Genomic DNA, 15,230 nt, shown 5'->3' on the forward strand with positions numbered 1-15,230 from the left:
GTGTACACCAGGTGACAGCTTGAAATGCTGGATTCTTCAGATGCTTTAGGAGAGAGAAGCAAACTTCTGAAGTATCCTGAACTCAAACTCTGGAACATGCAGGACAAGGATTTGCATCTGTATAACCCAGGTTAAGTTAGAGCATTCACTGACTAGAGTTAATTATTTAGAACTTCTAGAATGTTTATTAATGATCCCGTTTGTTTGACCTTGAAATGTTGCTGGTTTATTGCACTTGCCTGCAGCAGTAGCTGTTTCCAAGGAAGCTGCTTAGCAGTGGTGAGATCTGCCAGGACGGGGTGTCACATTCTTACTCATTGTGTTTATTCAACAGCACAATCCAACTTTCCAGAGACATGAAACTACTGCGATTTGACAGTGGCTATTTACTGCTTTGTGAACTTGGCCAGGTGACCAAAGTCACTTTTAAAGCGTGTAATCAATCTACAGATCTATTTTAAAACCTGTGCCGCAATCAGCACTTAAAAACCACACAGTTTTACACTAGTTGGGTCAAATTAATTTTATTATGCTTCATGATGAATTGCCACCAGTGCAACATCCTATTCACTGTACATTTCAAAAATTCACATACTAAAAATTTCAGTTTGATAAATGGAAAACTGAATGATTGAGAAGTTCTTACGAATTTCATACGTACAAGTGGCTAGCTGATATTGTCTATGCACATAGAGTGTTGAGATACAAAAGCCTCATGCTAGTTTGTTAATTGCTAAGGCTATCTGGACAGTCAATTAACCAGAATATATAGGAGGCCTTCATTACAATGTTTAGCAACAATGCACCAGTATCATGAAATGCTATCTTCTGCTTGGAGTGCAAGTGGCAGAGTGCTGAAGCATGCAGCTATGACTAACTTAACTGCCGTCACAGTCTTTATGCCTGAAATTTATCATGAACAAACACTACTTTAAAGTAAATATTAACCTGGACACCACAGGTGTGAGTGTACTTCTTGTATGAAGAAATAGAAAACCCAAAAACTTTCTTTGGCCAGTATCTACAAATCAAAGTTTTATTCAATAATGCAACTTCAGAGCTCCTAAAATCCAGAACAGAAATTTGATTAATGAACTGTGGTGCTTAATTATGAACTATATTACAGAAATTCCAATTCTGGGAACAAAACAGCTAAACATATCTAGGAAGTAGCATGTTAGGAAAACCTCTAGGCCTCATCTGCTTAATTTTAAAATGCCCTATATGCAATAAAAATAAGAGTGCAGTGCCAGAAGTTATATGAAAGCCATACAAATATTTTCCTTAACTCCACTGCCATTAGCTACACCAGGCTGCACTTGCACTTGATCCAAAGCTCAAGCTATTACAGCAGCAAAGCTAGCAGGAAGTGTTTCCAGCAGCGGAGGCCAATGTGAAAGTTACTGCAAGAAAGTGAGACCACTTGGCAAATTTTTTCTCAAGTGATGTGCTTAAATTACTCTTGGAAGGAAGTTAGCATCCTCTGAATAATTTAACTACAACCATACCTCTCCCACTACTTTTCAGCAACTTTCTTTTCTCCTCCTACAACTAAATTAATTTGCTAAAGACTAGGTTATAATTGGGTTAGAAATCCAAGCCGTATCATGCAGGTCCAGCCTGTCAAGATCAGGTCAACACTGGGTTTCCGTCAATACTTTTCTGATAACTTAAATTCCGTTTGATACCCTGACTACAGTCAAAGACCCAGGACACTATGTATTAACTACACTCCAAATGTAACTGACTTAACTAAACATTCTGTGTCAGATAATGTGGTTTTTAAAAAGATTTTCTACCTGAAAATTACAGTAAGTACAGTAATTAATGCTGCAGATATTAAATACCCACATAGCATAGATTAGTATTTCATAATAGGCAGATGTGCCAATGTTTACTGCGCTACAAAGTACAATGTATATAAATGTGCAAGCTGTGAAATGAAAATCCCATTTTCTGTCCATTTATTCAAATACTACTCTTGTGAATCAGGTTCTTGATCTTCATCACAACCCTCGGTCTTAAAGCCAACATATGAAGACAAAATAATGCCATAAAGTTCAGTACTTATCCAAAGTGTATAATTCTGAGTTAATGACTTTCCAACCTACAGGATGTAGGATTGGTGTTTCAGTATCTGCTGTGTACCATAAAGCAAAGACTGCAAAGTAATACCACTTGTGTTTATTAGTACACCAATGTCCTACAAATTTTAAAAAGTAATTAAATGCTATTGAAGCAAGCCTTAAATGCAGCCCTTCAGCCTAAAAAAACCACAAAAAATTGATTTTAAAAACAGATCACACTGTAGCAATTGCCAGCCTCCAGTACAGCCCCCAGTAATTTAGATATTTTCATTCTGAAAGTAAGAGCGGGGAACAAAAAAAACCAAATAAACAAAAACAAACAAAAAGCCCCCAAACCACCATAAACAAAAAATCCACCAAACAAAAAGCTAACCAACAGAACCCAACCACCCAAAAATCCCCTAGAAACCCATCCCAAAAACAAAACAAACCAACCAAAAGTTGAACCTGTCTGCATCAAAGTTGCCATTACCACTATGACAATATAGAGCCACCCTGTTTAACTTAGATAGAGGTCCCCAGTTGAAGAATTTAATTACTACTGCTGTTCATAGCAGTCAGTACTATAGTCAGGGCAAGGTAATTTTCACAACTACCTGTGCATTTCTGTAGTGCTTTTCTGTTATGTAAAGCATACTGCTAAGATTTGAACTGCAATGTTTTGATGTATTTGAAACCATGCAGTCGTATAAACCAGCCTCAACATTCATATAGCATTGCATTTGAAATCAAGGGGCTAAATAAACTAAGAGCTGCATCACTTAAAGAACATAGTGCTATACTAGGCTTTAATAAGAAAATTTAGATACAGAAAAAGTAGGGTATGAAAATAGTGTTTTCCTTCTTGCATTATAACTAAATTACATTAAGGTTTTTGTCAGTCTCACATATTACATTTAAACTCCCTTATTGATGGAATGGAAAGTATTCACATGTACATGATCATCCAGGTGTAAACTTGCACACATTAACAGGGAGTAGCTTTGTAGAGGATTATGACAAACCTTTACAGATTAAATGAGGTATTGCACAGATTAATAAAAAAGCAAAAGGCAACAAAAATATACAGCAAAATTGGTAGAACATTTACATGATAATTTTACAGAATCCATAGACAGAAAGCAGTGTTTAGTATCTCATTCACCTTAAAAAATATATATATAATAATATATGATCAATCATCCCATTCGTCATCATCCTCAAAGTCTTCTTCATCGTCTTCATCCTCATCTTCATCTGCAAGACAGGAAAAGAAAGTCACTTGCATGCACAGAATTAACATGATAAAAGTATTACTGATTTCTGTCACAATTTTCTGAAAAGAGAACGATCAGTTCAAGGTCGTCATGACAATATGTTTAGTAATACTCCATTTTAAGATTGCTAGACATGACATCCAGTTCAGATAGTTACTAGCTGGAAGTTAAATCTAATTTTCTTCTTCTCTTACTCCTTTCCTCATGTAGGAAAAAAGTGTTTTGTTCTAGAGAAAAAGGAATCAGAAGCTCTCATTTAACAGTTACTACTTATTACTCTTTCTTAAAGAATGTGCAAGTAGCCAGCATGTTCCAGACTGGCTGTTAAACTTCAGGAACAGATTAATTCCTGGAATGTAAGAACTGCTTCCCCAGCTTTAGTACATAATGGAATTTGTTTACTTTACAAGCAGATAATAAACAGTCCCCCATAAAAGGTCTGGTGAGCTAAAGACCATCATGGATACTGGAATATTCAAAGTTGTGTAATGAATATTAACTTTAAAGTCAATGTTTGTTGACTTTATTCAGCCTTCCACTTTTTTAATATACATCATCCTTAAAAAAATGTAGCCTGCTAAAATTAAACTATTTATTTGTTGGACAAGAGCATTTCCTTCCCAGAAGAAAACGTTGTATTTAGCTCCCTTCAGGTATTTAGTTTATATTAAGTACCAAAATTGTCAATTATTACATAGGGCAGCATATCAACAAACCATACTGCACTTGGTGAGATGCTCTGCAAACTGAATACCCAATTCTGATATCAAGGCAAGCTCTAGAATGTATCAAAGCCTAGACAGAAGAAATGTACCCAAACAGCTGCATTGCAGCTACTGAACTAAATTTATTACAAGCTGGTATTTGAGAAATGCAAATCCTCTTGCAGCCCTAATTTCTCTCAGCTCTTTAGCATGGAAAGTTGTTTCGGTCCCGATAGAAGCCTAGTCAAGTAACACTGAATATCTGCTCCTTATCCAGGAGGTGGCAGCCAAAGCCCACTGGGAACAGCAGCACAGGAACTGAACACTGGCAAGAGATTTAGCATCAACAAACAGAAGGCATAAAAAACTTTCTTCCAAAATATTTTGACAGCTTATTTCATCAGATAGCTAGTAAATTAAAACAAGTCAGTTGCAACAACAACAACAACAAAACCTTTATAAGATAAAGCATATATGTTTTATCTTATATTATTATCTTGTATATCTCTATATACAGAAATAAGCAGTATATTAACTCTGCTTAGTAACTTAATCGAGGATTACTGCAAATTGCTATACCCCAGTAGCTCAAAGCAGCATGAAGGAATCATTCAGCCCATTTCCAGGGCACTGCCAAGAGCATTCTACCCTGCACTACCTGCTGGAATTCATGCTTTTCTCCAGGAGTATTTTGTGATAAACACAAGTGCGAAGTCTTGAAAACATGACATCATGAGGTCAGAAAAATTCCATCAGACACACCTGAAGAATGAATGGCTTTGCTCCTTTTCTGCATAACTTCCATTAACGCACCCACAATTCCTGAGGTGGGTGCAGGTGTAGGTGGTGCACTCTCCTGACCATCAGATACCTTGGAACAAAAAGGTTACAACAGAAAGATGCAATTAGCAAAACAGGACCTCTGTATTTTGAGACAAACTTCCTTTATGATTAATGAGTTTATTTTCCACTAGAAGAAAGTGTGGAACAGCTTGTTCATTTAGCTCAAACTGCAAAATCTTTATTAAGAAAAGTCAACTTTTTTAACATATAGCTGAACAGTAGTTAGCTATACCCAAGGTTAAATATTTCAGCTCTGATGAAGTGAGTACTCATCTAAAGGAAAGCTTCGTAATATGGCTGTACAGGAATGACTTGTGTGGCTGCATAAACATTATTTATTTAATCTTTGGTATATACATATATATATCACAAAATATTTTTCATTGTTTGGGTTTGTAAACTGAGACTGCTTTGGGCCAATAATCCCTTCTGAAGTAATTAACTTGGATAATGCCTACCTCTGATGGCAAATAAATATGAACACACCCTTACACTTTTTACAGTCAAAGCCTTGAGTGCAGAGGAGCGGTAAAAAATAAGCATAACAGGCAATATAGTTTTTAAGAAATTATTTTTAAGATAATCAGTGGCATCAGTAAGAAACAGTAATAGCCTGTGCTGCAGCAGGGACAGCTAAGGCATCTCTTATGGGCAGCACTTGTAGCAACACAAGCAGCCACCTTCTTATAAGCCTCAGTATTTGCAGAATACAGGCCCATTTTAGGATGAAAATAAAAACAAACTAATAAATCTAGTGCTTGCCTTCCACTACCATTACTCCTAAACTCATCCCCTGCAGTTTAGATTATTTTACTGTATAGTCAGGAAAGCAGTAATCTTTCATAATTCTTGCAAAAGTTCTGTACAGCCATGACACTATGGCATCACCATTTGTGGATTGTAGAAATTGCAGATTGTACAAATTGTAGGATTTACAGATTTTACTCAAAAATGATAAATGAGTTTGAAAGGGTAATTTCTTGCACCAAGACTCATCTATAGCAGATGTATGTTCTTTGCATTTTCTCAGTACTATTGTTAAGGAACCACTTCAAAAACTCTAAAACTTAAAATCCAGTCCCCAAAGCAGAGCCACATTTTACTGCTCATATTGCATTTGCAAGTCCCAAGGGGACCTAGATAAGAAAGAAGCTTTTACTCACAGATTTCAACTGTATACCCTGTCGTATCTGGTCTAGCAGTGCATCTCTTCCTGAGCAGGACACTGGTCGACTGTTCTGTTCTACCTTCTTTAACTGAGCTCCTTCTCTGATTTGATCCAAGAGTGCTGCTTTGTTTCCCACAGGAACTGGAAGCTGGTGATCAACCTCCGAAGGAAGGCCTGGTGGTGGAGGAGGACCAGGAGGGGGTGGAGGAGGCGGAGGGGGTGGAGGAACAGATGACCCACTTGCTGGTGGCGGTGGGGGCGGAGGAGGGCCGGATGGTGCAGATGAGGAATGCACTGGAGGTGGTGGAGGATACATCCGGTTGGGAGGAGGCGGGGGCACTGTTGCACCAGGTCTAGATGGAGGTGGGGGTGGAGGTGCCGCTGTGGGAGCTCTTGAAGGAGGTGGAGGTGGTGCCCCTCGGCCCCTAGCAGGTGGAGGAGGAGGGCCCGAGCTATGGGGAGGGGGAGGTGGAGGTGGAGGGGGTCCTCCTCTGCAAGGTGGTGGCGGAGGTGGAGCTGAAATGAAACAGAACAACTTTGAATTATCTGCTACTCAACACCTCTAAGTCTTTCAGACACCAGCAGAAAAAGAACACAGGCTGTGCCTTGCCTTTTGCAAGGATCTCTGTGCCTGTGCAAATTTTACCAATTCTGGATTAAATTGGATACAGCTGAATATAAGGTATGCCTATAGGGCAAATCAAGCTAAACATAGCCTATATCAGTTGTGTATTTTGTAAAAGAGTCAACCACTGCAGGAAGCAGGTGCAATACATAAAATGACTGATTAAAATTCGTAAGAATCTTGTAAAATTTTGTTGAGCTAGGACAGAACAAAATAGAAAAACTTTTCAGAAAATACACTTAAAGTGAAATACAGAATTTCCACTTTCTAATCTATCCATTATTTTATTAGGTAATTAAAGAAGCAAGCAGTTTTTGAAGCAGTATCTTCTAGTAACAATCCCCCCCAACTACTGCATTATAATGCAGCACAAACTGACTCTTAGTCTCCTACTGAAAATTACTTACAACAATGTCTTTATGGTAGGGGCTGTCAAAAGGAAACAACTTTAGGGCTACACACAGGGTCATTTCTCTGTGAAGTGGTGTTGAAATGTACTTGCTCTGCTAATGGCATTTTGAATAGCACTGTTTCATTTCTTCTTCCATTAAGCATCTAATGGCTCATGGTACTTGAGGTTGTGTGGTTGCTATACATAATTACTTGATAATCCAGGTGCCATCATATGACTAAGGAAATTCATGTTTGATTTCACATGCCTTTATAACAAAAAGGGTATTACACTCAAGAAGATAGTTCTTTACCCCTTCTATTATCCCCTTCACGTTATTTGCAAAGAAAGCAGGCTGGTTGCACTGGCATAGAGAAGGGAACATCCATAAAAATGGGATTGTGGGGAAGCAGGAGTCACTAGTACCTCAATGCCTCCTTCTCTGCTCATCTTTAGAGAAAGATACTACTCTAAATCATGTATTATGCTCTTAAGGTCCACGAGCTGCTGGTTTTTTTCCTACCCCTTCAAAAGAGCACTACAGAGAGAATTGCCTCTGAAATGCCATGTATTTTCCAAGAGATATACTACCAACATTCTAGATTTTAAAACCTGCCATTTTTGGCTGACATGGCTGTAGTTCATGTAGTAATGCCACTGGAGGGCGGCATTACCAGGTGTAACAACCTGCCAAGCACTACAGATGGGTTTTTGTGATACTGAGGAGATACTCGGTGTGGTCAGGGCTCCAGAGCCTCAGCTGCTCCTAAGATTTCAAACACAAGGTTTAGGTTTTCCAGTGGGGAAATGGTTTATTCATATTATAACTAGAGAGATATGCCACATCCAATTTGCAGAACCAGCATTCTGCCTGTCTGCACTCAAGTGTAGTGAAATGAGGGAGAAGCAGCAAGGAAGAGCACCATTAACTTATCCTCTGTCCCTTCCCCCTAAAACAGGTGGAACAATCAAAGCAAGAAAATAATTTTAGTTTTTTTTATAATTGCACACTAACCTGTACACTGCTATTAACAATAAAGTTCGTATAATTGTCTATAGATGGTAGTGACACCAAAAAAACAACCACCAGTACCAAAACTAAGGAAAGGGCAGAGAAAACAGGAAAATAATTTCCATCTCAGGAGAATGGCTTGTCTGCAACTCTCTAGTCAGCATCCTAGCAGGGTGAATATGTAAGCACAGAAATTCTTGCAATAAACACAGAAAAATGTTTTTCAGTTGAGAAAGAGCACTTCAAACAGCAGTGAAGCCTATACATCAAATAACGCAATTGTGGATAAACCCACTGAAATACTGGAGTATTTTACCTACCTCTATCAAAAAGCACAGAGGTAGATTATCATCATGCATATTATAGATGAGGCAGTTTTTCTTTTAATTGCATACATGCAAATGGCCATAATGTGAAGTTAACACGTACGAAATAGAAAAATAGGCATTTAAAAAATATTTTAAGCTTTTCATAAGACTCCAAGGCAAGTCTCCTCAATCTAGTTTTAAAGTTAGCAATCTGGGATCAACAACCCTGTAAACATTTCAAACAGAGTTAAGATTCTATATAGAAGCTGACAGATCTGTTACTGAGCAAAAAATTTGTAATTGGGAGTTTTGCTTGAAGTTTAACTAGGAAGTTTGAACATAATTTTTAGTATTGCATTCAAACAGGTGCAGACTAAGGTATCATCTAGGAAAGAAATCACACAACAGCATGAATACTTTGAAGCATATGCTTAGACACCAGCTCAAGTACATACCACTCCACCGAGGGGGACCTAAGGAATAAATGTAACAAGTCATTGTACCCTGATTCTGTATCTCTTCAGTCACTGAACAATTTACTCACTGCTTTCAAACTGCTATAATTTCACCTTAGATATACTGTTAAGAAGAGCTCTAAGCAAATTTTTGGAAGTTTGATACTGGCAGTGTAATTTTAAACTGACTTGCTATCTTCACTAGATAATGCATCAGCTGGGGTCACATTTAAAGGTTAGGCAGGCAGCAGAGTATTTGAGAATTTTTTTGCAGCAGAGGCATGTTCAAAACTACTATTTTAAATTTCAAATTAGAAAAAACCCTAACTTTAAAAAATATAAAAATTGCAGGTCTGTAGCTGTTGCAAGTCTCTCTACAGAGTACTGCCAGGGTAAATGGGCAGCATACATACCTGCCAGCCATCTACTACCACTACAGTTGACAACAGCATTATGGCTTCCAATATTTTAATTTACTTATAAGATTGAGATTATAAATAAATATTTAATGTACACAGTCTGAAAAATCTGTATCAAACACACTGCATAGCTTTGCATTCAGACTAAGTGCCACTGGAAATTACTTAACTGGCATAAATGTCCTTACTCCTCAGGGACAAGTACTCTCATGGATCATGCCAGAACGTTTTTACATGGTGTGTAGTGTGGAAACATGATCCAGTGCAACTGCAGTGACACGAAGCCCAGCGATGAGAATCAAAAACTGCTCACCATCAACAGTTTCTACTCTAATCCTTAAGATAAAAAATACCCTGTTAATTTTTATGTGGAAATGAAAAGAATCCCACCTTGTCTGCGCAGTTCATTTTTAACAGCCTCCACACCTCCTGTTTTTTCAATGAAATCGTATATGACCTTTGAAGTTTCTTTGTCTTTTAGCTGAGCCTCTGAAATCCCACACAGATCGAACAGATTTTTCAGTTCTGGGTCTAAGTTGTTCACCTGCAAGTCAGATAGATTAGTTTTGAGTAGCTTGGAATGTGGAGATATTTTAAAATATCATTGGTATTAGGGGAAAAAAAATACCCACAAACCATATAGTTAAAAGGAACAGCAGGGTGACCTATATGTCTCTGAATCAACTTTTCAAGTCAGAAAGTACTACTTTAGGAGTGGTAAGTACCCTGCATGAAAAACTGAAGGTTTTGAATCTTTTCCCCCCCTCACTCCCCCTGCCTATTCCCTTTCTACTCCAACATCTGTTTACATCACATCATAAAGTCCCAATTTATAACTATGTAATTGTACAGTTAACTTTTTCTTAATGCAAATCTTTAATGCAAAAAGTCTCTAAAGCTTAAATCATTCTCTTCAGTAACTTATTAAATTACTTACATCAAAACCTGTGTTTGGATCCCAACCAACATGTCCAATGTGTCTAAAAAAGCAAAAAAGTCCATTTAATCAGCATAAAAAAGATCTTATTAACTAAAATAAGAGGACGCCAAGACAACCAGAGATGACTACCAGCTTCTAAGCAATTCTTATTTCTCAGTGCCCCACCTGAGAATGGAATAGTGAAACCTCTTTACTTTCACTTTTTGTCTCATGTCCAGAAGACCAAGTAGATAATTTCTCTCCTTAGGTTACAATCTGTAGCAAAACACGAAGGCTTCATGCCACCCTGTGGTGCATACAGATAATGATGGAAGGACTGCACACAGATCAAAAAGTTTAGCCTTTATACAGCACCTGGACCTTGAACTACTGCCAAATTTTTCAGTGCCATGCTACTGGAAAACCTCCTCCTCCCTATCACCACTGGGTGTTCTCCTATCAGCCCTTTCCCACTCACATCTCTCAAAGGTAAGTCAGGACTGTTTTCAGCTGCCATCTTCCTAAGCCTCTAGTAGCTATTTCATGTGGCTACTAAAATATTATTTTATGTGATGCTATAACCAGCTAGAACACAGACGAGTTTTGTGCCCCTCCAAGTTACATCACGATACTGCCACTGGATATGGAAAAGAGGGCCATCATGTTACCTACCAGGACTCCATGTTTTGTGATTCTTTTTACATACAGTGACTTCTAGAAGCAAGATACAGTTTTCAGGAAGTTCAACTCAGAGTTATAAAAAATACCAGGTGAGCTGTTAGTAGCCAATGCAGTGTAGGCTTAGCTTGCTAAATTACAAAGACTGTTTGGCTGCTGTTAAACAGTGCCTTGCACAACAGACCTTCCATTCTTGCTTGGATCTGTTTTTATCAACACCACAAGTTTTCTTCATTAAAATACTGAAATACAATGATCAGTTTAGGTTTTGGTATAACTGTGACTAGTTAGCTAATTTTAAGAAGCAAGAAAAGTAAAAGACCTGGTTTAAAGTGACATTATGCCATTAAAAAGGAAACCAAAGTCCCCATTTTGCCAATTACTTAAATGCTTTTACCAAACTACCAGAATATGGGATGACTTGTTAATTACAGAATTTTGAATGTTAAACTACAGCTTGCTTCACATAAATTAGACATGCATTTCCCAACAGGGTCTCACAGCTGATCACCATGTATTAACCTGGCATATGTAAGTTGACATTAGTTTACCAATAATATAATCTTACCCACATATAAATATACAATATAATCTTACACACATCTATGCAACATGGGATGCTCTTTTAAGAGGCTGAGTGTACAAATCAGAATTTAGTGCACCTAATTGACACTAAAGTTTCATATGCCATAGTTTTAGCATTATTTTTCATTTATTTTTCACCCTTTCAGAATATGATAAATTACTTGTACACACTGACTGTAACACACTTTTTCAGATCTTTTCAATGCAAATACAATTAACAGGTAACCCCAAGTCTTATGCTACTTATAAGAATGTATACAGTAATAAGTTACATTCATGCTGAGTACAGACTGTTGCTTTTTTTCTCAAAACATTGAAACTCTACATCTGTCTAATAGAAGGTATTTAAAAATTTTATCCACCAATTGCAACTTTAATCTGGTATAAACAGTGACCATGTTGGTCTTCAGAAGTATCACAGCATATCACAGCACAAGTGATACAAGTTATCCTACTGGCTTATTTGCCCAACAATACCAAGTATCAGTTTGTACAAAACCAGAAATTAAAGTATCTTACATAATAAGATGACACATCTTATTATGCTTATTAGGTGCACTCTACAGGAAACTTAAATAGACCTTAAGCCACAAAGACTTTCAACAGACTTCTTTTGTAACATTAAATTGTAAATTTAGTGATACTGAAACGCATCTTTTGTTTGAATATCATTAAATATTTTATCATCTTACTCTCAGCTTCTCTAGGTCACAATCTGATACATAAACAATGTCTCAAAATAATTTTTTATCTATGCTGCTGCACAACCCCTTCCACAAATTCCAAACAGAGGTTTTGACAGGGCAATGCAACTTTTGTCTGCATATGCTCAAATCTGCATCAGTAGACATCATCACAACAGTGACCAGCTACTAAGCACTCTTCATTTTTGTTTTCCTTTTCCTTCTTTTCTGTATTTTTCCGTTGCCTAATGTGACTAATGTGTCAGTGTGACACACGTGCAGAACTTCCTGATACTAAGATCAGTAAGAAAAAGCCTGATGCCTGAATTTTCTATGCAGAGTCTGTTTAGGGAAGTGTTTTAGCCCACCTCTTATGTTCCATCCACTATCCCATTCCACAGAGCACTGTCTCAAAACACTGCAGTAATGTTACTGTAACTAGTAAAGTAAATATTATTTTAATGGAATTTTATTCTGGGAAAACACATCAGTGTAATGATGCATCACACCAGTTCAAAAGAATAAGACATTCACTTGGCATGTAAGCATCACACTGGTTTTCTCATGCTTCACAGAAACAGATCTCTCCTGTAACTAACTCAAGCTCTTCAAATTCCTGTTGCTTCAGCAAATAAAGTATATTTATTTTAAAAGGCAGAAGATTATTATGTCAATTAATGTTCATGAAAGCAACAGTTAATTGAGTAAAGTGATCAAAATCAAGTTTCATGAAAGTAAAGCTTAAAGTGATACACTCTAACTACTCCAAAAGATTAAAGATACGTAAGAAATGACAACCGGAAAAATTCCTGAAGGGTGTATGCTGTACTTTCATCACAAGATACAGGTCCCAGCCTACACATCAGAAAAAGTTTGTAAACAGAAAGCCAAAGATGAAATGATGGCAAGTAATTTCAGCAATTATGACAAGTCAGGACCCAAATATGTATTTCACATGACAATGCACAGCTAAATATGCACAGGTGTAAGAATCACAGTGTTGAAGAGTTGACCACTGAGGGTGAATGTGTGTGTCCACTGAGCTGACAACTTCAATAAGGCAACTTTATGCAGCAAAAGTGTTTTCTAAGCTGATTCTGGATAGCAAGTTACTTTTTGTTTACAGCTGCAGGAAAATCTTCATCTGCGCATAAGCTAGCATTTACTGAGTTCAGGTTACACAGATTTAAGAGTTGGCCACTTTCAAGTGTAACTGACACAAAAAAAAAAAATCAGAAAAGCAAAATGCCAACATCACCTCAGCCCACCACCTCAGACAAAAAAAAAAATCCCACCCATTCAAAACCAAACTCTAACTCAAGAACATACTTACTGGAAATTAGATGGAGTTCCAATATCTGCCTTCGTCAATCTTCTCTTTTTAGTTTTTCCTTTCTTTTTTTCTTTGGTATATGAAATATTGTTGACTTGTGGAGTATAAAATCTGTTAGTTGTAATTTCTGGGTTTTTGATATCAACAGTTGCCATTGGTAGATTTGGACCTGTGGAAGTCAAGTACAGGATTTTTACTGCTGTGTTTTACCAATGCCATGTTCAATCCACAAACTTCAGGAGTTGTTTTTGAGCTGTAGATTACCTGTACTCTAGGCCACATGCATCCAGAAGGGTTCTGAATGTCAGATGCATAAACAAAGATATTTGATGAAAAAAAAAAATGTTGCTAGAGCAGAGAGACAGGAATATTTTCTGAACTACAACTTTTTTTGCCACATGCACAGAACACATGGAATGATGAGATATATTAAGTAAGATACAACAAGGCTACATCCTAGATAGGATCAAAGATGTGACTTTTATAAACAGTTAAACCCAAAGAGCCAGCAGGCCATTACCTGGGTAGCACATTAAACTGATCTTTCAGGAGACAGAATCTTCTTCTAATAAGCCCCAAGTGGGAATGCCCTCTGCCAGCACACACAGAACCTGAACATCACAACAGCTTCAGAAGGCTGCTCTGGACACACTACTGTCTTCAAATACAGGACAATATCTGTGGAACTATTCAGGATTTCTTGTCTTACTCTTTGACAGGTTTTCAAAACAGTAAAGTCCCAGATAAGAAACAGCTTTCAGAGACAGTAAAAAGGGCACTAGAAATACAATTCATAATTCGTGTGTTTCATTTATGTTCTCAAACTTTGTTCTTAATTAAAAATAATTCTGAATTATTATTCTAGTTATTTTAAATGCATCTGAATTATACTCCCGCCAATTTTAGCATTTTAATATTATGTTACTTGTGCAATACCAGCAAATGAACATATCTAGCACATGTTCCACTCAGGTTTTTGGCTCTGATAGAAGATAACTCTTAAGCAAGTGATAGAAGTACTTAAATACTAAGAGCCAATTTATGCATTTATCATATATATACGTATGTATACATACATATACACACAGGTGTATTTTTAAAGAATCCTACAAAAATGGTAAGTAATTTCAGTTTTGGAAGAATGAGATTAAGCAGGTCATTTAAAAATAGTTTGGCAAAGAACAGTTTGAAAACATTCCATACCTCCCTGTGGTGTTAGGACCCAGTGGTTAGCAAATCAGCTAAAGTAAGACACAGTCTTACTGGGCAGATGATAAAAAAATGTCTCATTAGACTTTGATAAACCTGAACCTTGTTTTGACACTATTTTTTCATAAGTGCATTCAGAAAGAGCCAACAAGCCTTATGTTCACAGTCCAATGTAAAACCAGAAAGGACAAGTAGACAACACAACAGATAACATAGCTGACACCTGCTACACATCTCAGTGGGAAGCACCTAGTACTGGCTACAAGAAACAAGAAGAGAAACATGACTCTGGGCTAGACAAAACTCATCTAAAACATCATAAAAATTCCAACACTTCTGTAGGAATCTTAAAGAACAAGATTAAAACTGCATTGAAACTGCATGAAAAAAAAAATTCTAAACTGTTTCCTGCTAAGCTGAAATGCTTTTATCTAGAAATGTTTTGATCTAGACAACTGCCCTTTGAGAATACCAAAACACAAACTGACAACAGAAGTCTACACAAAACAATTTGCATTGTTAGCATTTCACTTAAAATTATTAGACTTGAATTGA

General features: G+C 37.1%; 1 protein-coding gene across 2 annotated transcripts in view; it reads right to left on the reverse strand.

Moving 5' to 3' along the window:
- Positions 1–508: 508 nt before the first annotated feature.
- LOC131572861 (actin nucleation-promoting factor WASL) overlaps positions 509–15,230 on the reverse strand; it is a 50,893-nt gene continuing 36,171 nt past the window's right edge. Inside the window, exons 6-12 of one of the 2 annotated variants that reach the window (XM_058826266.1) lie at positions 13,467–13,635; positions 10,206–10,248; positions 9,659–9,812; positions 8,850–8,867; positions 6,054–6,574; positions 4,810–4,918; positions 509–3,323 (exon numbers count right to left, since the gene is read on the reverse strand). In XM_058826266.1, coding sequence (XP_058682249.1) covers positions 3,262–3,323; positions 4,810–4,918; positions 6,054–6,574; positions 8,850–8,867; positions 9,659–9,812; positions 10,206–10,248; positions 13,467–13,635 — 1,076 coding nt within the window. In that variant the 3' untranslated portion in view covers positions 509–3,261. The remainder of the gene's footprint in view (positions 3,324–4,809; positions 4,919–6,053; positions 6,575–8,849; positions 8,868–9,658; positions 9,813–10,205; positions 10,249–13,466; positions 13,636–15,230) is intronic. The other variant, XM_058826267.1, reaches the window with a different exon arrangement.

This window comes from Poecile atricapillus, chromosome Z, assembly GCF_030490865.1.
Source record: "Poecile atricapillus isolate bPoeAtr1 chromosome Z, bPoeAtr1.hap1, whole genome shotgun sequence".
Classification (NCBI taxonomy): domain Eukaryota; kingdom Metazoa; phylum Chordata; class Aves; order Passeriformes; family Paridae; genus Poecile; species Poecile atricapillus.